This window comes from Oncorhynchus mykiss, chromosome 16, assembly GCF_013265735.2.
Source record: "Oncorhynchus mykiss isolate Arlee chromosome 16, USDA_OmykA_1.1, whole genome shotgun sequence".
In the NCBI taxonomy this organism is placed as follows: domain Eukaryota; kingdom Metazoa; phylum Chordata; class Actinopteri; order Salmoniformes; family Salmonidae; genus Oncorhynchus; species Oncorhynchus mykiss.
The window spans coordinates 3,131,771-3,153,555 of NC_048580.1; the positions used below are offsets into that span (position 1 = coordinate 3,131,771).

Here is a 21,785-nt window from a genome sequence, read left to right on the forward strand (position 1 = left end):
GAAAGTAGTGCACTACGTTTGACCAGGAACCATAGAAAGTAGTGCACTACATTTGACCAGGGACCATAGAAAGTAGTGCACTACATTTGACCAGGGACCATAGAAAGTAGTGCACTACGTTTGACCAGGGACCATAGAAAGTAGTGCACTACGTTTGACCAGGGACCATAGAAAGTAGTGCACTACGTTTGACCAGGGACCATAGAAAGTAGTGCACTACATTTGACCAGGGACCATAGAAAGTAGTGCACTACATTTGACCAGGGACCATAGAAAGTAGTGCACTACGTTTGACCAGGGACCATAGAAAGTAGTGCACTACATTTGACCAGGGACCATAGAAAGTAGTGCACTACGTTTGACCAGGACCTATAGAAAGTAGTGCACTACGTTTGACCAGGACCCATAGAAAGTAGTGCACTACGTTTGACCAGGGACCATAGAAAGTAGTGCACTACGTTTGACCAGGGACCATAGAAAGTAGTGCACTACGTTTGACCAGGGACCATAGAAAGTAGTGCACTACGTTTGACCAGGGACCATAGAAAGTAGTGCACTACATTTGACCAGGGACCATAGAAAGTAGTGCACTACATTTGACCAGGGACCATAGAAAGTAGTGCACAATGTTTGACCAGGGCCCATAGAAAGTAGTGCACTACGTTTGACCAGGACCCATAGAAAGTAGTGCACTACATTTGACCAGGGACCATAGAAAGTAGTGCACTACGTTTGACCAGGGACCATAGAAAGTAGTGCACTACGTTTGACCAGGACCCATAGAAAGTAGTGCACTACGTTTGACCAGGGACCATAGAAAGTAGTGCACTACGTTTGACCAGGGACCATAGAAAGTAGTGCACTACATTTGACCAGGGACCATAGAAAGTAGTGCACTACGTTTTACCAGGACCATAGAAAGTAGTGCACTACATTTGACCAGGACCCATAGAAAGTAGTGCACTACATTTGACCAGGACCCATAGAAAGTAGTGCAGCATATATAGAATGTGGTGCCATTTGGGATGTGATCCATTTATCCCGCGGGACCGGTTTCATCTATGCAGATGTATGAACACAACAAGGCCTGCTTCCCAAATGGCACCCTCTTCCCTATAGAGTGTAACTACTTTTCACCAGAGCTGTATGGGATTCCCTATGTGCCTGGGTTAAAAGAAGTGCACCGCGTAGGGAATAGGGTGCAGTTTAGGAAGCATTGTGATTTACAAGGTAGAAACATGGAGCTAGCAGTATAGTTTGGATCCAACGAAGCCCTGATGGCACGCACTCGCTCACAGTCACCTTGATCTTTCTATTTAAAGGGACAGCGTAGAGCACCTTAGCATAGCAGGGTATAACTCCGGTACCCGGGCGGCTCTACACATCATAAATACACCCGACTACTATTACAGTGGGTTCAGTCAATCAAATGTATTCATGAAGCCCTCCTTACATCGACCGATGTCACAAAGTGCCGTACAGACGCCCAGCCGCCGTTGTCTTTACAGGGTTGTAAAGACACACAGACACCCAGCCTACCGTTGTCTTTACAGGGTTGTAAAGACATACAGACACCCAGCCTACTGTTGTCTTTACAGGGTTGTAAAGACATACAGACACCCAGCCGCCGTTGTCTTTACAGGGTTGTAAAGACATACAGAGAGCTCCTAGCGTTTCATTGAGATGTGTCTGTACTAGGGCCTAGAAGACGTCCAGTAAGATCATCGACTGTCATTGTCAGGTACTTCAGGTTCTACTGATGTAGTCAGACTAACATAACTATTGTCTTGCCTACTCTTATTCGGAATACTGGGTTCAAGGTTGTCCCCCCCCCCCCCCCTAAATTACTGACGTAAGCATTGGCCAGACTTTTTAATGTGGTTGTGTTTCTGACATTTTTTTTGTGGAAAGGGTCAACCTTTTCTCGTACCCTCCAACACCCACTAGCACAACACCGTCCAACTCCCTCTAGCACAACACCCACTAGCACAACACCCTCCAACACCCACTAGCACACCACCGTCCAACTCCCTCTAGCACAACACCGTCCAACACCCACTAGCACAACACCCACTAGCACAACACCCACTAGCACAACACCCACTAGCACAACACCCACTAGCACAACACCCTCCAACACCCACTAGCACAACACCCACTAGCACAACACCCACTAGCACAACTCCCACTAGCACAACACCGTCCAACACCCACTAGCACAACACCCACTAGCACAACACCCACTAGCACAACACCCACTAGCACAACACCCTCCAACACCCACTAGCACAACACCGTCCAACTCCCTCTAGCACAACACCCACTAGCACAACACCCTCCAACTCCCTCTAGCACAACACCCACTAGCACAACACCGTCCAACGCCCACTAGCACAACGCCCACTAGCACAACGCCCACTAGCACACCACCGTCCAACTCCCTCTAGCACAACGCCCACTAGCACAACACCCTCCAACACCCACTAGCACACCACCGTCCAACTCCCTCTAGCACAACGCCCACTAGCACAACACCCTCCAACACCCACTAGCACAACACCGTCCAACGCCCACTAGCACACCACCGTCCAACGCCCACTAGCACAACACCGTCCAACGCCCACTAGCACAACACCGTCCTACGCCCACTAGCACAACACCCTCCAACACCCACTAGCACAACACTGTCCAACGCCCACTAGCACAACACCGTCCAACGCCCACTAGCACAACGCCCACTAGCACAACACCGTCCTACGCTCACTAGCACAACACCGTCCAACGCTCACTAGCACAACACCGTCCAACGCCCACTAGCACAACACCGTCCTACGCCCACTAGCACAACACCGTCCAACGCTCACTAGCACAACACCGTCCAACGCCCACTAGCACAACACCGTCCTACGCCCACTAGCACAACACCGTCCAACGCCCACTAGCACAACACCGTCCTACGCCCACTAGCACAACACCGTCCTACGCCCACTAGCACAACACCGTCCTACGCCCACTAGCACAACACCGTCCTACGCCCACTAGCACAACACCGTCCTACGCCCACTAGCACAACACCGTCCTACGCCCACTAGCACAACACCGTCCTACGCCCACTAGCACAACACCGTCCAACGCCCACTAGCACAACACCGTCCAACGCCCACTAGCACAACACCGTCCTACGCCCACTAGCACAACACCGTCCAACTCCCTCTAGCACAACACCCACTAGCACAACACCGTCCAACGCCCACTAGCACAACGCCCACTAGCACAACACCCTCCAACACCCACTAGCACAACACCGTCCAACGCCCACTAGCACAACGCCCACTAGCACAACACCGTCCTACGCCCACTAGCACAACACCGTCCAACGCCCACTAGCACAACACCGTCCAACGCCCACTAGCACAACACCCTCCAACGCCCACTAGCACAACGCCCACTAGCACAACACCGTCCAACGCCCACTAGCACAACGCCCACTAGCACAACACCGTCCTACGCCCACTAGCACAACACCGTCCTACGCCCACTAGCACAACGCCCACTAGCACAACACCGTCCAACGCCCACTAGCACAACGCCCACTAGCACAACACCGTCCTACGCCCACTAGCACAACACCGTCCAACGCCCACTAGCACAACGCCCACTAGCACAACACCGTCCTACGCCCACTAGCACAACACCGTCCAACGCCCACTAGCACAACGCCCACTAGCACAACACCGTCCAACGCCCACTAGCACAACGCCCACTAGCACAACACCGTCCTACGCCCACTAGCACAACACCGTCCTACGCCCACTAGCACAACACCGTCCAACGCCCACTAGCACAACCATACAATAGACATAGAATAACTAGAATGGATATGACTAGAATCATATTAACTAAGATCTAGGATCGTTGTATTTCTATAATTACAACCCAGTCACTCACATGTTCCAGTGTGGTTCGGCCCGTGCTACCATGCTGCATAGACATAGAATATCTAGAATGGATATGGTACGTATCCGTCGGTCTATTTCTATGTTTACACCCCACCACCCCAGTTAGTCACATGTCCCAGACAAGTGTCGGTTGGTCGGTGTTATCACACTGCGGCTCGCTGTGTTTCGTAACCATGACGAAGGGGTCACCACAATATTAAATTGAACACTCATGTGCAAATATTGTTTCAGGTGGACTGACTGATGTTGAGTAGCGGGGTGATAAGGCACTGTTCTCTGAGTCTTAAATGGTACCCTGTTCCCTACATAGTGTACTACCTTCAACCAGAGCCCTATGGGCCTTTTTCCCCATGGTGCCTTGTCAAAAGCACTGCGTTATATAGGGAATAGGGAGACATTTGGGACTCAGACAGGGTGTTGTGATGTGGTTCCAGGAAAATCCCCGCTCCTTTATGTGAGGATAACTTCCTCAGGAGGAGAGGGAGAGGTAGGGAGAAAGAGGGAGAGGGAGGGAGGGAGGGGGGGGGGGGGTTAGAGAGAGAGAGGGGGGGGGGGGTTATAGAGAGAGAGAGGGGGTTGGAGAGAGAGAGATAGGGTTAGAGAGAGAGGGGGTTGGAGAGAGAGAGATGGTTAGAGAGAATGAGGGAGGGAGGGACGGGGACAAGCGGACGGTCAACAATGCCTCGATGTCAGAGGTCCAGGGTCCTCAGTCAGTGGTGTCTGCCTGTCTGTCTGCCTGTCTGTCTGTCTGTCTGTCTGTCTGTCTGTCTGTCCCACTTGTTCATCTCACGTTCAGAAACATTCTAGTGTCTCAATGATCTCTGCAGTTTTTACCATTAGGCCTGTTTAGTGTCTCCATGATCTCTACAGTATGTTTTTACCATAAGGCCTGTTTAGTGTCTCCATGATCTCTACAGTATGTTTTTACCATAAGGCCTGTTTAGTGTCTCCATGATCTCTACAGTATGTTTTTACCATAAGGCCTGTTTAGCGTCTCCATGATCTCTGCAGTATTACCATAAGGCCTGTTTAGTGTCTCAATGATCTCTTCAGTATGTTTTTACCATAAGGCCTGTTTAGTGTCTCCATGATCTCTGCAGTATGTTTTTACCATTAGGCCTGTTTAGTGTCTCCATGATCTCTACAGTATGTTTTTACCATTAGGCCAGTTTAGTGTCTCCATGATCTCTACAGTATGTTTTTACCATTAGGCCTGTTTAGTGTCTCCATGATCTCTGCAGTATGTTTTTACCATTAGGCCTGTTTAGTGTCTCCATGATCTCTACAGTATGTTTTTACCATTAGGCCTGTTTAGTGTCTCCATGATCTCTACAGTATGTTTTTACCATTAGGCCTGTTTAGTGTCTCCATGATCTCTGCAGTATGTTTTTACCATTAGGCCTGTTTAGTGTCTCCATGATCTCTACAGTATGTTTTTACCATTAGGCCTGTTTAGTGTCTCCATGATCTCTACAGTATGTTTTTACCATAAGGCCTGTTTAGTGTCTCCATGATCTCTGCAGTATGTTTTTACCGTAAGGCCTGTTTAGCGTCTCCATGATCTCTTCAGGATATGGACTGGGGTTAATGAAGTCAGGTCTATGGGCTTTAAAGGGATACTTGGGGATTTTTGCATTTGAAGCCCTTTATCGACTTCCCCAGAGTTAGATAAACTTGTAATAACTGAGTGATGGAACTCGAATGGCAATCGTCCATTCACTACCAGTAAGAGACTGGCTACCCGGTAGGAGACTGGCTACCCGGTAAGAGACTGGTTACCCGGTAGGAGACTGGCTACCCGGTAAGAGACTGGCTACCCGGTAAGAGACTGGCTACCCGGTAAGAGACTGGCTACCCGGTAAGAGACTGGCTACCCGGTAAGAGACTGGCTACCCGGTAAGAGACTGGCTACCCGGTAGGAGACTGGCTACCCGTTGAGAATTGCTAATTTGCTAGCAAGAGCTTTGGGTACTTTTTTGCCTGTGAGGTAGTGCTGGTGCCAAAAGCACCCTATAAATTGGCTCAATAGGAACTGCCAGTGAACCACTCAAAAAAATGGCTACTAGCCTTTTAACTAGGTTTTCATCCAATTGACGACATATTTTCATGCAAATAGTCGACCCCTGTGGCTGGCCGGGCGCAGTGCACGCTAACCAGGTCGCCAGGTGCACGGTGTTTCCTCCAACACACCCGGCTTCCGGGTTGGATGCGCTCTGTGTTAAGAAGCTACTACTAACAATTGGATACCACGAAATTGGGGGTAAAAATTTATTTTTTTAAAATCTAAAGTTCAATCGTATTCTCAACTCTACCGACAGTTTTGTCACAAAAACTGTTGCGTTAAATAGCAAATGTGCCTTCTCTGGTTTTGGGACGAGGATTCTAGCTCGTGAATTCTGCGCGTAGGCTAGTCTACAGGTATTGATCATCATGTCACCAGAACAACACCCTTGATATTTATTGGAAAGCAGCATCAAGCTCATTACCGTGCACTTTCACCACCCTGTGAAGTTCATCGTAACTTATTTAATCTGTAGCCTAATAAATTGCATGTATGGGGTGGCAGGGTAGCCTAGTGGTTAGAGCGTTGGACTAGTAACCGAAAGGTTGCAAGTTCAAATCCCCGAGCTGACAAGGTACAAATCTGTCGCTCTGCCCATGTACAGGCAGTTAACCCACTGTTCCTAGGCCGTCATTGAAAATAAGAATTTGTTCTTAACCGACTTGCCTAGTAAAATAAAGGTAAAAAAAAAAACACACAACATATCATCACGCGACTCAAGTTTATTTTCAATATGGTGGTTATTATATCAAATTAAATCCTGAGAACGCGAAGCGAAGCGGCCATCTCTGTCAGTGCCGGATGTGTTTTATAAAGGAGTTTCTATCACCAGTTGTCGTGGGAGTGGCAGTTGTCGTGGGAGTGGCCAACGGTTCTGTCTCTGACCAGGAATTGTTCACAGACACAAAATGTTGAGGCTTTTAAGGCTTGTTTTCTGCAATCATAAAACCACTCATTTATGTCTAATGAAAAATGTCTCCATATCTACTGAATCAAGCTTGTAACGTCAGCACCGTGACCTTCAGAGGGGAAGGGAGCCTGAACGCACAGGCAAAAGATTTTCAGCTTGCAGGCCGACACCGGAACAAGTTACTGAGTGAAAGAGTGAGGGCTTTGCATAGACACTTTGTTGCGTTTTGTTGTGGGACTAGAATAAATGCCTGGAACTGAAAAGAACATTATTAACCGGTTTCCCATGCTTTTAAAATAACGGTTCTCTTCCGGAACAGTATGGATCACTTTCGTTCCAGGTTCCATTTCTGTTCCTTGGAAATGTTGGTTATTTTCCGGTTTTCTGTTCTGTTCCCTGAACCTTGTTCTGACCCCTGCTTTTAAGACAGTGATGTTTGTGCCAAAAACATTTGTTAATAATCACCAGCAGTGGAAATAAAATAGAATGCCAACATTACTGGACTAGCAAACTGTCTGACTAACCTTTTTCAGGAAATGCAGTATCCCTTGGGTGGCAGCAGCAGATATTGTCTTAATCTTTATCCTGTGGAAAACACATTTATTAAATGAGTCAAAAGTATTGAAGTTAGGTTGATGCAGCCGTCTAGCTAGGCTACTCTAAAGCTATTGTTAGTTGTTTTGTTAGCTAGCTATCTATCTAGCTAGGCTAGTCTAAAGCTATCTTTGGTAGTTTTGTTAGCTATCTATCTATCTAGCGAGGTTACTCTAAAGCTATTGTTAGTTGTTTTGTTAGCTAGCTATCTATCTAGCTAGGCTAGTCTAAAGCTATTGTTAGTTGTTTTGTTAGCTAGCTATCTATCTAGCTAGGCTAGTCTAAAGCTATCTTTGGTAGTTTTGTTAGCTATCTATCTATCTAGCGAGGTTACTCTAAAGCTATTGTTAGTTGTTTTGTTAGCTAGCTACCTATCTAGCTAGGCTAGTCTAAAGCTATTGTTAGTTGTTTTGTTAGCTAGCTATCTATCTAGCTAGGCTAGTCTAAAGCTATTGTTAGTTGTTTTGTTAGCTAGCTATCTATCTAGCTAGGCTAGTCTAAAGCTATTGTTAGTTGTTTTGTTAGCTAGCTATCTATCTAGCTAGGCTACTCTAAAGCTATTGTTAGTTGTTTTGTTAGCTATCTATCTATCTAGCTAGGCTAGTCTAAAGCTATCTTTGGTTGTTTTGTTAGCTAGCTCTAAATTGGATCATTACCGCTAAGTTTTATAGGACGACTCAACTGCTTTTATTAACTGCTTCTATTAACACATCTTGCATTCGCTCTCCTAGAGGAGGGTTTCCACTAGATAGCACAGCCACAGAGTCAGATTCCACAGACCGGAGAGGAGCGTGAGCAAAGAAAAGAAACCAAATGCAGAGTCCAACAAAAGAGGTGCTGGTGCATCATCCTCTAATTAGCATAATAATAAAAAATCCGCCAGTTTAAGTTTTTTTCTTCATTGGATGCGTCTCAATCCACCTCATCCGCCGATTGTCACACTTCCTCATCCGCGGTGAAAGGTGACAGAGCTAGGAGAGGTGTTTGTCTGACCATGAAAGACCATTTTCACAAAGTCGTCTGTAACAACTGTCACGAACACAATGGTGTTCTCCGTTTTTTGCTCTATAACCGACACAAATATCTCGGGACTCGTCTGACGTCGGTACGGTCCAATCTACCAACTTCTGTCTGCAGCGTCCCAATGGTTTCGGCAACACACGTGTGGACGCAAGAAACTCTTCTGAAGGTCCCCTGGTACCAGTTGAAAAAAATTAGGGGTTAATTAATGTCCTAATCTTTCTCATATCTTTAAGAGGACAGACACTTCGGAACAAACTTTATTTAGATTGTTTGTTTTTTGTGGGGACTATCTGTTGTTCCATGTAGTGAATCTGTTGTTCAATGCGTTTGTATGGGCTAATAACAGCAAGGCCAAGTACAAATATACCTCAAATTATTTCGTGTATATTTTTTGACACCAAGAGGTCTTAAAATACTAAATAAAATAGCATGTTTATCCTTGGTATCACCTTCTTTAAAACAATTCCATATAGTTTAGTAGAACCTCCCGCCCACTGGCGTTACACTCTGTTTGGTTAAAACACTACAGACTACCCTCCTGCCAGAGAAAAGGGTTTAATTTACAGTTACTATAATCACCATGAACCCATGATAAAACCTTTAGAAACGCTTACTGTAAAGCTTATTGTAAAATGCATCTTTAAACATAACAGACTACCCTACTGCCACAGAAAGGGTTTAATTTACAGTTAATATAATCATTATGAAACCCTTACTGTAAAGCTTATTGTAAAATGCATCTTTAAACATAACAGACTACCCTACTGCCACAGAAAGGGTTTAATTTACAGTTAATATAATCATTATGAAACCCTTACTGTAAAGCTTATTGTAAAATGTATCTTTAAACATAACAGACTACCCTACTGCCACAAAGGTTTTAATTATCTACTAATGAACCCTTCATACAGGAAGCATTTATTGTAAAACATTGTGGACTACAGCTGTGTACATAACATCCTATTTCCTATATAAATAGGGTACAGGGTACCATTATGGACTACATTCCTGCCCTAGAAACCAAGGGGCCACTCTTCCCCCAAGGAGTCACACTGTTTGGAGGGAGACCAAAACATGACTGTAGGCTTATCACGAGATCAAGTCCTCATCCCAAATGGTGCCCTATTCCCTATATAATGCAGTAATTTTACTACCAGAGCCCTGGTCTAAAGTAGTGCACTATCTAGGGAATAGGGTGCCATAGGGCTTTGGTCAAACGTAGTCCCCTTTATAGGGAGTAGGGTGCCATAGGGCTCTGGTCTAAAGTAGTGCTCTATACAGGGAACAGGGTGCCATTTGGGAAGCAGACCACTCTCTGGGACGCAAGCCAAAACCAACTCTGCTCGACGCAGGACACTGTAAAGATGGAGCAACAGCTGATGTCTCCAGTCACGCCGTACACACACACACACACACACACACACACATTTTGTTCTTCTATCCTTGTTGGGGCCTAAAATTCATTTCCATTCACAATCTTATTTTCCCTAACCCATAACCCTGACCTTAACCCTAAACCTAATTCTTAACCCTAAACTTAACCCCTAACCATAACCCTGACCTTGGTTGCTGGTTACCTCCAGACGCTTGGAATTCAGGCCAATATTTTTTTCTAACGGTCTGAAAGTCTTTTAGGTGACTTTTATGGTATAGTGGCCAGACGGAAGCCACTCCTCACTAAAAGGTACCTACCATAAAGGCCTGACTAGGGTGCTGCAGAGATGGTTGTCCTTCTGGAAGGATCTTCCATCTCTACAGAGGAACTCTGGAGCTCTGTCAGAGTGACCATCAGGTTCTTGGACACCTCCCTGACCAAGGCTCTTCTCCCCCCTGATTGGTCAGTTTGTCCGGGGCGACCGGCTCTAGGAATAGTCTTGGTGGTTCAAACTTCTCCCATTTTTAAGAATGACGGAGGCCACTGTGTCTATTTGGACCTTCAATTCTGCAGACATTTTGTTTTGTTACACAACCCCAGATCTGTGCCTCGATTACAATCCTGTCTCTGAGCTTTACGCAGGACACTCCTAAATGAATCCTCAACGTGAAATATCCATTTCGGTCTGTGGCGTTGTTTCCCCCCACGGCGCTGTGCGGGCCGAGCATGTCCCTGTAGTACCACAACACAGCTGGTAGAAGAAATATCGCGCAAAATTGATTTATAACATTGCGGATTAAGTACATTTGCGTGCACTACATCTTTACGTCTCACTATACTGAGATCACGTATCACGCATGTTAGCTAATCTATCTCCTAACCTTAAGCCTAACTCTTAACCGTTTAACCGAACGCCCCTAGCCTAGCTAATGTTAGCCGGCTAGCTAACGGTAGCCGGCTAGCTAACGTTAGCCACAACAAATTGAAAATGCGTAACGTACAGTGCCTTGCGAAAGTATTTGGCCCCCTTGAACTTTGCGACCTTTTGCCACATTTCAGGCTTCAAACATAAAGATATAAAACTGTATTTTTTTGTGAAGAATCAACAACAAGTGGGACACAATCATGAAGTGGAACGACATTTATTGAATATTTCAAACTTTTTTAACAAATCAAAAACTGAAAAATTGGGCGTGCAAAATTATTCAGCCCCCTTAAGTTAATACTTTGTAGCGCACCTTTTGCTGCGATTACAGCTGTAAGTCGCTTGGGGTATATCTCTATCAGTTTTGCACATCGAGACTGACATTTTTTCACATTCCTCCTTGCAAAACAGCTCGAGCTCAGTGAGGTTGGATGGAGAGCATTTGTGAACAGCAGTTTTCAGTTCTTTCCACAGATTCTCGATTGGATTCAGGTCTGAACTTTGACTTGGCCATTCTAACACCTGGATATGTTTATTTTTGAACCATTCCATTGTAGATTTTGCTTTATGTTTTGGATCATTGTCTTGTTGGAAGACAAATCTCCGTCCCAGTCTCAGGTCTTTTGCAGACTCCATCAGGTTTTCTTCCAGAATGGTCCTGTATTTGGCTCCATCCATCTTCCCATCAATTTTAACCATCTTCCCTGTCCCTGCTGAAGAAAAGCAGGCCCAAACCATGATGCTGCCACCACCATGTTTGACAGTGGGGATGGTGTGTTCAGTGTGATGAGCTGTGTTGCTTTTACGCCAAACATAACGTTTTGCATTGTTGCCAAAAAGTTCAATTTTGGTTTCATCTGACCAGAGCACCTTCTTCCACATGTTTGGTGTGTCTCCCAGGTGGCTTGTGGCAAACTTTAAATGACACTTTTTATGGATATCTTTAAGAAATGGCTTTCTTCTTGCCACTCTTCCATAAAGGCCAGATTTGTGCAATATACGACTGATTGTTGTCCTATGGACAGAGTCTCCCACCTCAGCTGTAGATCTCTGCAGTTCATCCAGAGTGATCATGGGCCTCTTGGCTGCATCTCTGATCAGTCTTCTCCTTGTATGAGCTGAAAGTTTAGAGGGACGGCCAGGTCTTGGTAGATTTGCAGTGGTCTGATACTCCTTCCATTTCAATACTATCGCTTGCACAGTGCTCCTTGGGATGTTTAAAGCTTGGGAAATCTTTTTGTATCCAAATCCGGCTTTAAACTTCTTCACAACAGTATCTCGGACCTGCCTGGTGTGTTCCTTGTTCTTCATGATGCTCTCTGCGCTTTTAACGGACCTCTGAGACTATCACAGTGCAGGTGCATTTATACGGAGACTTGATTACACACAGGTGGATTGTATTTATCATCATTAGTCATTTAGGTCAACATTGGATCATTCAGAGATCCTCACTGAACTTCTGGAGAGAGTTTGCTGCACTGAAAGTAAAGGGGCTGAATAATTTTGCACGCCCAATTTTTCAGTTTTTGATTTGTTAAAAAAGTTTGAAATATCCAATAAATGTCGTTCCACTTCATGATTGTGTCCCACTTGTTGTTGATTCTTCACAAAAAAAAATACAGTTTTATATCTTTACGTTTGAAGCCTGAAATGTGGCAAAAGGTCGCAAAGTTCAAGGGGGCCGAATACTTTCGCAAGGCACTGTATACATATTGCAAATTGATAGGCTGTTGTACGAATTGTAATTCGTACCATATGCAAATTGGATGATAGACATCACAAATGAATACATACCATACGAAACTTGGATATCGTCCTTTATCGGCCCTGTGGTGCAGCGTAGTAAGTAGCATAGTCATCTACGACTTAGGAAATGTGCCACGTCGACATTCAATACATTGAAAGAGACACATTTTGAATTAATCGCAACTTCTTTCGAATGTGAACATGTGCAACCTTGCATCAACATAGCTGAAGGACAAACGTGGTTGTACATAGTTCTCTATGCAAAAAGTATGCTTAGAATCACCAAACATGTTTTTAAAATTAAATACAGTTTCTGGAGAACGAAGGAGAGTTGAACCAAAATAATAAACAGAACGTCACTCTGGACCCTGCAATATTCCTGGATAAGTCACTCTGGGCCCTGCAATATTCATGGATAAGTCACTCTGGGCCCTGCAATATTCATGGATAAGTCACTCTGGGCCCTGCAATATGCATGGATAAGTCATTCTGGGCCCTGCAATATTCATGGCTAAGTTGTTCTGGGCCCTGCAATATTCATGGATAAGTCACTCTGGGCCCTGCAATATTCATGGATAAGTCACTCTGGGCCCTGCAATATTCATGGATAAGTCACTCTGGGCCCTGCAATATGCATGGATAAGTCATTCTGGGCCCTGCAATATTCATGGATAAGTCACTCTGGGCCCTGCAATATTCATGAATAAGTCACTCTGGGCCCTGCAATATTCATGGATAAGTCACTCTGGGCCCTGCAATATGCATGGATAAGTCACTCTGGGCCCTGCAATATGCATGGATAAGTCATTCTGGGCCCTGCAATATTCATAAATAAGTTGTTCTGGGCCCTGCAATATTCATGGATAAGTCGTTCTGGGCCCTGCAATATTCATGGATAAGTCACTCTGGGCCCTGCAATATTCATGGATAAGTCACTCTGGGCCCTGCAATATTCATGGATAAGTCACTCTGGGCCATGCAATATTCATGGATAAGTCACTCTGGGCCATGCAATATTCATGGATAAGTCACTGTGAACCCTGCAATATTCATGGATAAGTCATTATGGGCCATGCAATATTCATGGATAAGTCACTCTGGGCCCTGCAATATTCATGGATAAGTCACTCTGGGCCCTGCAATATGCATGGATAAGTCATTCTGGGCCCTGCAATATTCATGGATAAGTCACTCTGGGCCCTGCAATATTCATGAATAAGTCACTCTGGGCCCTGCAATATTCATGGATAAGTCACTCTGGGCCCTGCAATATGCATGGATAAGTCACTCTGGGCCCTGCAATATGCATGGATAAGTCATTCTGGGCCCTGCAATATTCATAAATAAGTTGTTCTGGGCCCTGCAATATTCATGGATAAGTCGTTCTGGGCCCTGCAATATTCATGGATAAGTCACTCTGGGCCCTGCAATATTCATGGATAAGTCACTCTGGGCCCTGCAATATTCATGGATAAGTCACTCTGGGCCATGCAATATTCATGGATAAGTCACTCTGGGCCATGCAATATTCATGGATAAGTCACTGTGAACCCTGCAATATTCATGGATAAGTCATTATGGGCCATGCAATATTCATGGATAAGTCACTCTGGGCCCTGCAATATTCATGGATAAGTCACTGGGCCCTGCAATATTTATGGATAAGTCACTCTGGGCCCTGCAGTAATGAGATAAATTACACTTTCTGTCTCCTACAAATGAACTCAGGTGTTCATTGGTGAGACTGGTGCAGGTGTTCATCGGTGAGACTGGTGCAGGTGTTCATCGGTGAGACTGGTGCAGGTGTTCATCGGTGAGACTGGTGCAGGTGTTCATCGGTGAGACTGGTGCAGGTGTTCATTGGTGAGACTGGTGCAGGTGTTCATTGGTGAGACTGGTGCAGGTGTTCATCGGTGAGCCTGGTGCAGGTGTTCGTCGGTGAGCCTGGTGCAGGGGTTCGTCGGTGAGCCTGGTGCAGGGGTTCGTCGGTGAGCCTGGTGCAGGGGTTCGTCGGTGAGCCTGGTGCAGGGGTTCGTCGGTGAGCCTGGTGCAGGGGTTCGTCGGTGAGCCTGGTGCAGGGGTTCGTCGGTGAGCCTGGTGCAGGTGTTCGTCGGTGAGCCTGGTGCGCTGTTTTGTTTTTTTAATAAAGGTCATTGTGGAGAAGACTGATTCACAGCTGTACGTGGAACCAAACATGTTCAGGATGTATAGTGCTCAGTTTCTTGAGAACAGGGACATCAGCTGCAGGCACCATCTCTTTTTTTCCCCAGGAAGTGACATGGTCACGGTCACCAGCCTGCTCCTTCAAAGACACATTTGCCTTGCAGCTCAATCAACTCCATCTGCTGCGATGTAACATCTACCCATCTGAAGATCTGTTTTACTTCTTCTAACCTGTGATGTCATCAAAGTGAGCCTTGAAGTTATCCATCAGATTCTGGATGAAATCAACATGGTTTGGGGAAACATCTTCGTCTCCCTGCTTTTGCTCCAGATGTTTGAGGATGTGGAGAAGAAGTTTTCCCTGGGGATCATTCTTGAAAAGATCAATTTTCTTCTGGAATGGCCGGATTACTGTTATCATATCACACACTGTGTTGTCTCGTCCCTGCAGCTTGACGTTCAATTGATTTAGGGTGTGATGTAATGTCTGCCAAAAATTCAGCTGTTTCCAACTTCTCATATTCCAAAAACTCTGAAAACTGAGTTGCCTTGTCACTCAATTTGCTCTGATGAGAAAGCTTTGATTTCCTCCTGAATGGCCCGAAAGTGTTCCAAAACCCTGTCTTGCTGAGCCTTCTGACATTGTTGTGCATTGTAGGTCATCAACTGGCATTGGCGTCTGTCACAACTTTCTCGTAGCAGACGGTGTTGAAGGGGTGATGTTGCTCTCAAAAAGTTGATCCGTTTCATCATCGTTGTCATGACCTCGGAATACTCGTTTCCCGGACTGGCACTCGGGACAGATTGGTGGATGATGCAGTGGTAAGATGTCAGCTCCGAGTGGTCCTCTTTCAAATGTGCAACCAGTCCCCTCCCTCTTCCTGTAGGGTGCAACCAGTCCCCTCCCTCTTCCTGTAGGGTGCAACCAGTCCCCTCCCTCTTCCTGTAGGGTTCAACCAGTCCCCTCCATCTTCCTGTAGGGTTCAACCAGTCCCCTCCCTCTTCCTATCATGGCTGGAGCTCCATCTGTGGTTATGGAGACCACTGACTTCAGATCTTGGCCCCTTTTTGTCAGCATTCCTTTGATGGTATCATGGATATCCTCTCCCTGTGTGTGTGTCTGTGCTTCTAGATGTGTTAAGGCCAACAGCTCCTCACAGAATTCCTTCTTTGTTTTCGTTATAAAATCTGACAAACACCAGAAGCTGGGCATTATCATTGTTATCTTTTGTTTCATCCACAGCGAATGAAATGCATGGTGCATTCTGAATGCCCTCATCAAGTTGTGAAGTTAAATGTTCAGCTGATATTTCATTTCTCCTCATTGCTGTGAATCTGACTGGAATCTGTTTGATGTTTTCCATGAGCTCATATTTTTGTTTACCTTCGAGCAAGGTGTCAAGCCACTTCACACAGTATTTTACCATCTCAGCTTCTAAATGTTTGTATTTTTTTTTGGTGTATTCCCACAACCCAAGCTTTTCCTCAGTGAACACTCCATTGCAGGTTGTTGGGCAGTCAGGGAATTTGACAAGGACTTTGGTGGACCTCTCCTATTGTTTGGACCTCGTTTGGTCTCACCTCCGTGTTCAGGGGGATACGTCTGATCCAATTTACTATGCCTGGCGTCATAATGCAGTTTAACATGGGCGCTCTTCACCAGAGCTACAGACTCACTGCATCAGGCACGTTGGTTTTGTTGCGTGGAGAATGAGTAAACACTGTTCCGTCCACTCGTCTTTGAATATGCAGTTTTCAGAGTCAACTTTTCTTATTTTTTTTGGAACAAGCCATATTAACAAAGATACTGATAACTACCCTCCTATCTGTGTAGTTAACAGTTGATAACAACACTCCTATCTGTGCAGTTAACAGTTGATAACAACACTCCTATCTGTGTAGTTAACAGTTGATAACAACACTCCTATCTGTGTAGTTAACAGTTGATAACAACACTCCTATCTGTGTAGTTAACAGTTGATAACAACACTCCTATCTGTGTAGTTAACAGTTGATAACAACACTCCTATCTGTGTAGTTAACAGTTGATAACAACACTCCTATCTGTGTAGTTAACAGTTGATAACAACACTCCTATCTGTGTAGTTAACAGTTGAACACTACACTCCTATCTGTGTAGTTAACAGTTGATAACAACACTCCTATCTGTGTAGTTAACAGTTGATAACAACACTCCTATCTGTGTAGTTAACAGTTGATAACAACACTCCTATCTGTGTAGTTAACAGTTGATAACAACACTCCTATCTGTGTAGTTAACAGTTGATAACAACACTCCTATCTGTGTAGTTAACAGTTGATAACAACACTCCTATCTGTGTAGTTAACAGTTGAACACTACACTCCTATCTGTGTAGTTAACAGTTGATAACAACACTCCTATCTGTGTAGTTAACAGTTGATAACAACACTCCTATCTGTGTAGTTAACAGTTGAACAGCAGTCAAATCTTTCTGTTTCTTTCTGCCTGCTTGTCCCAAGGTTCCGCGTAAGATATTTGGATGGATGTGATTAGGTAAGATGCGGCCTCTTGTATTTGCAAATAACCACACGATTGGATTAGACGGGGCAATAGTAGAGGTGGACGTTGCTTTGAGAGAGAAAGAGAGGTTGCTGAGTTAGAGGCCACTGCACACGGTTGGATTAGACAGGGCAATAGTAGAGGTGGACGTTGCTTTGAGAGAGAAAGAGAGGTTGCTGAGTTAGAGGCCACTGCACACGGTTGGATTAGACAGGGCAATAGTAGAGGTGGACGTTGCTTTGAGAGAGAAAGAGAGGTTGCTGAGTTAGAGGCCACTGCACACGGTTGGATTAGACAGGGCAATAGTAGAGGTGGACGTTGCTTTGAGAGAGAAAGAGAGGTTGCTGAGTTAGAGGCCACTGCACACGGTTGGATTAGACGGGGCAATAGTAGAGGTGGACGTTGCTTTGAGAGAGAAAGAGAGGTTGCTGAGTTAGAGGACACTGCACACGGTTGGATTAGACAGGGCAATAGTAGAGGTGGACGTTGCTTTGAGAGAGAAAGAGAGGTTGCTGAGTTAGAGGCCACTGCACACGGTTGGATTAGACAGGGCAATAGTAGAGGTGGACGTTGCTTTGAGAGAGAAAGAGAGGTTGCTGAGTTAGAGGCCACTGCACACGGTTGGATTAGACGGGGCAATAGTAGAGGTGGACGTTGCTTTGAGAGAGAAAGAGAGGTTGCTGAGTTAGAGGCCACTGCACACGGTTGGATTAGACAGGGCAATAGTAGAGGTGGACGTTGCTTTGAGAGAGAAAGAGAGGTTGCTGAGTTAGAGGCCACTGCACACGGTTGGATTAGACGGGGCAATAGTAGAGGTGGACGTTGCTTTGAGAGAGAAAGAGAGGTTGCTGAGTTAGAGGCCACTGCACACGGTTGGATTAGACAGGGCAATAGTAGAGGTGGACGTTGCTTTGAGAGAGAAAGAGAGGTTGCTGAGTTAGAGGCCACTGCACACGGTTGGATTAGACAGGGCAATAGTAGAGGTGGACGTTGCTTTGAGAGAGAAAGAGAGGTTGCTGAGTTAGAGGCCACTGCACACGGTTGGATTAGACGGGGCAATAGTAGAGGTGGACGTTGCTTTGAGAGAGAAAGAGAGGTTGCTGAGTTAGAGGCCACTGCACACGGTTGGATTAGACGGGGCAATAGTAGAGGTGGACGTTGCTTTGAGAGAGAAAGAGAGGTTGCTGAGTTAGAGGCCACTGCACACGGTTGGATTAGACAGGGCAATAGTAGAGGTGGACGTTGCTTTGAGAGAGAAAGAGAGGTTGCTGAGTTAGAGGCCACTGCACACGGTTGGATTAGACAGGGCAATAGTAGAGGTGGACGTTGCTTTGAGAGAGAAAGAGAGGTTGCTGAGTTAGAGGCCACTGCACACGGTTGGATTTTTATTTTATTTTTAAAGCAGTGTAAAAAATAAAATTAAAATAAATAAACGCAATGTTGTCCGGATTGACCCTTCTCTGGGTCCAGACTTGGACCGCGGTCCGCCAGTTGAGTTTGGCTGGCGGTTCAAGTTACCGCTTGTGGATCAGAAAATTGCGGGTTCGCCTCCCGGAGGAGATATTTTTCCGCCATTCTTTCGTTTATAGTTTTATAGACAAGTACAAACATAACTTTAAGCTAAAATGATTGCGACATAGGTCATGTATTGTCCATTGATCAGCACAGCAATTGATAAAACAGGACCATGTTTGAAACCCAAGTGGTTCTGAGCACATGTCGACGTTCGACAGATAAGCTAACAGAGCCTGGCGGCATTCCTGATTTCTCCTCTACTGTGTTCAACACACCACCACCTGTTATGCTGGGCACCTACTGACCAATATAGGATGTTGTTATGTTTGTTTTGTTTTTTCCCAAGGACATGTTTGTCTAAAATAAAGGTTTACAGGAATACAGGCACAACATTACGACAAAACGGCTCAATCAAGCATACAAGCAAAGCTTGCTTTCATAAAAAAGAATCTGTAAAGCATGAAAAGGTAGCGTAACGGGATGATGTCCTACTGTGTTGTTTGAAGAATCCAATACTTTATCTTGTATGTGGAACAAATCACACTATTGTGGGGGCACCTCCTCTAAGAGTCTGAGTTAGGCTGTTTGAGAAGGTTTGAATCCTAAACAACCTGCCTACACATAGTCTGAAGTACAATACCAACATAGCGTCTGTAGTAGGTCAAAGCTGTATGCTGGGAAACCTTGGTAGAGCATGGGTGGAATCGGCATTGTGGTGCTCATGTGAGTTTCTTTTATTTTTCAGCTTTAAACCAACGACTATTCTCACTTAAAACATAGTTTTTTTTTGTTTTTAATCTTATACCTGCTTGTTTTCTTTCACAGGGCAAAGAGTTAGCCTGGTGGCCAACTTCGTGAAGAGACATTTCAACCTGTGGTGTATTGTCAAGCATCAGTATGGAGGTTGGTAATCACCTAGTTTATACCTGCAGTGTATTGTCAAGCATCAGTATGGTAGGTATTCACGTATGTTATACCCAGGAAAATAAGCAGTACAGGGGACACTGGTAGGTATCAGGGCTGGAGTCAATTTAAGAAGCAGTACAGTGGACACTGGTAGGTAATGGGGTTGGGGTCAATTTAAGAATCAGTACAAGGGACACTGGTAGGTATCAGGGCTGGAGTCAATTTAAGAAGCAGTACAGGGGACACTGGTAGGAATCAGGGTTGGGGTCAATTTAAGAAGCAGTACAGTGGACACTGGTAGATAATGGGGTTGGGGCCAATTTAAGAATCAGTACAAGGGACACTGGTAGGTAACGGGGTTGGGGCCAATTTAAGAATCAGTACAAGGGACACTGGTAGGTAACGGGGTTGGGGCCAATTTAAGAATCAGTACAAGGGACACTGGTAGGTAACGGGGTTGGGGTCAATTTAAGAAGCAGTACAGTGGACACTGGTAGGTAACAGGGTTGGGGCCAATTTAAGAATCAGTACAAGGGACACTGGTAGGAATCAGGGTTGGGGTCAATTTAAGAAGCAGTACAGTGGACACTGGTAGGTAACGGGGTTGGGGCCAATTTAAGAATCAGTACAAGGGACACTGGTAGGTAACGGGGTTGGGGCCAATTTAAGAATCAGTACAAGGGACACTGGTAGGTAATCAGGGTTGGGGTCAATTTAAGAAGCAGTACAAGGGACACTGGTAGGTAACGGGGTTGGGGTCAAACTTCATTTCAATTCAGGAAGCGCACTGAAATTCCTGTTCTCCAATGTTTTTCAATGAGGACAATTTGGAATTGAAATGGAATTTGGTTTACTTTTTGAATTGACTGGAATTGAACCTTAACTCTGGAAGGTATATTACATCATGTCGCCTCTTCTGTTGTGTCCATCTCACTTCTGTTTCCGTCTCAGCACTGCAGTCCATGTAAGGGAGCCTTGTCTGAGCCAGAGCGGCCCATAGTACACCCCCTGGACAGGACTCTAGTTCAGTTCAAGCAAACCCGTCATTTGCATTGCTTCAGTGCCGACTTGAAAGTATACCATGTGTATATTGAAAGAGTTCAGAAGAGGATGCTTGTACGTGCCCTTAAAGACCCTTGAACTCATAAATCATCTTTATGTACAGTTCCATTCAAAAGTTTGGACACACCTACTCATTCAAGGGTTTTTCTTTATTTTTACAATTTTCTACTTTGTAGAATAATAGTGAAGACATCAAAACTATGAAATAACACATATGGAATCATGTAGTAACCAAAAAAGTGATAAACAAATCAAAATATATTTTAGACCCTTTGCCTTGATGACAGCTTTGCACACTCTTGGCATTCTGTCAACCTGAATAATTATTATTCAACAGTTTTGAAGGAGTTCCCACATATGCTGAGCACTTGTTGGATGCTTTTCCTTCACTCTGCGATCCAACTCATCCCAAACTCTCTCAATTGGCTTGAGGTTGGGTGATTGTGGAGGCCAGGTCATCTGATGCAGCACTCCATCATGCTCCTTCTTGGTCAAATAGCCCTTACACAGCCTGGAGGTGTGTGTTGGGTCATTGTCCTGTTGAAAAACAAATGATAGTCCCACTAAACACTAACCAGATGGGATGGCATATCGCTGCATAATACTGTGGAAGCCATGCTGGTTAACTGTGCCTTGAATTCTAAATAAATCCCACAGTGTCACCAGCAAAGCACCATCACACCTCCTCCTCCATGCTTCACGGTGGGAACCACACATGCAGAGATCATCCGTTCACCTACTCTGCGTCTCACAAAGACACAGCGGTTGGAACCAAAAATCTAAAATTTGGACTCCAGACCAAAGGACACATTTCCACCAGTCTAATGTCCATTCCTTGTGTTGCTTGGCCCAAGGAAGTCTCTTCTTCTTATTGATGTCCTTTAGTAGAGGTTTCTTTACACCAATTCGACCATGAAGGCCTGATTCACGCAGTCTCCTCTGAACAGATGATGTTGAAATGTGTCTTTATTTGAACTCTGTGAAGCGTTTATTTGGGCTGCCA

At 45.2% G+C, this 21,785-nt stretch overlaps 1 protein-coding gene across 5 annotated transcripts in view; it reads left to right on the forward strand.

The window, feature by feature from the left end:
- Positions 1 to 21,785, forward strand: part of LOC110492796 (SLX4 interacting protein) — a 136,662-nt gene that overhangs the window by 66,706 nt on the left and 48,171 nt on the right. For 4 of the 5 annotated variants that reach the window (XM_036945973.1, XM_036945971.1, XM_036945974.1 and 1 more), the window contains exon 5: positions 19,640 to 19,717. The exons of the other annotated variant lie outside the window; for it this stretch is intronic. In XM_036945973.1, the coding sequence (XP_036801868.1) occupies positions 19,640 to 19,717 (78 nt within the window). The remainder of the gene's footprint in view (positions 1 to 19,639; positions 19,718 to 21,785) is intronic. 5 annotated transcript variants of the gene reach the window in all.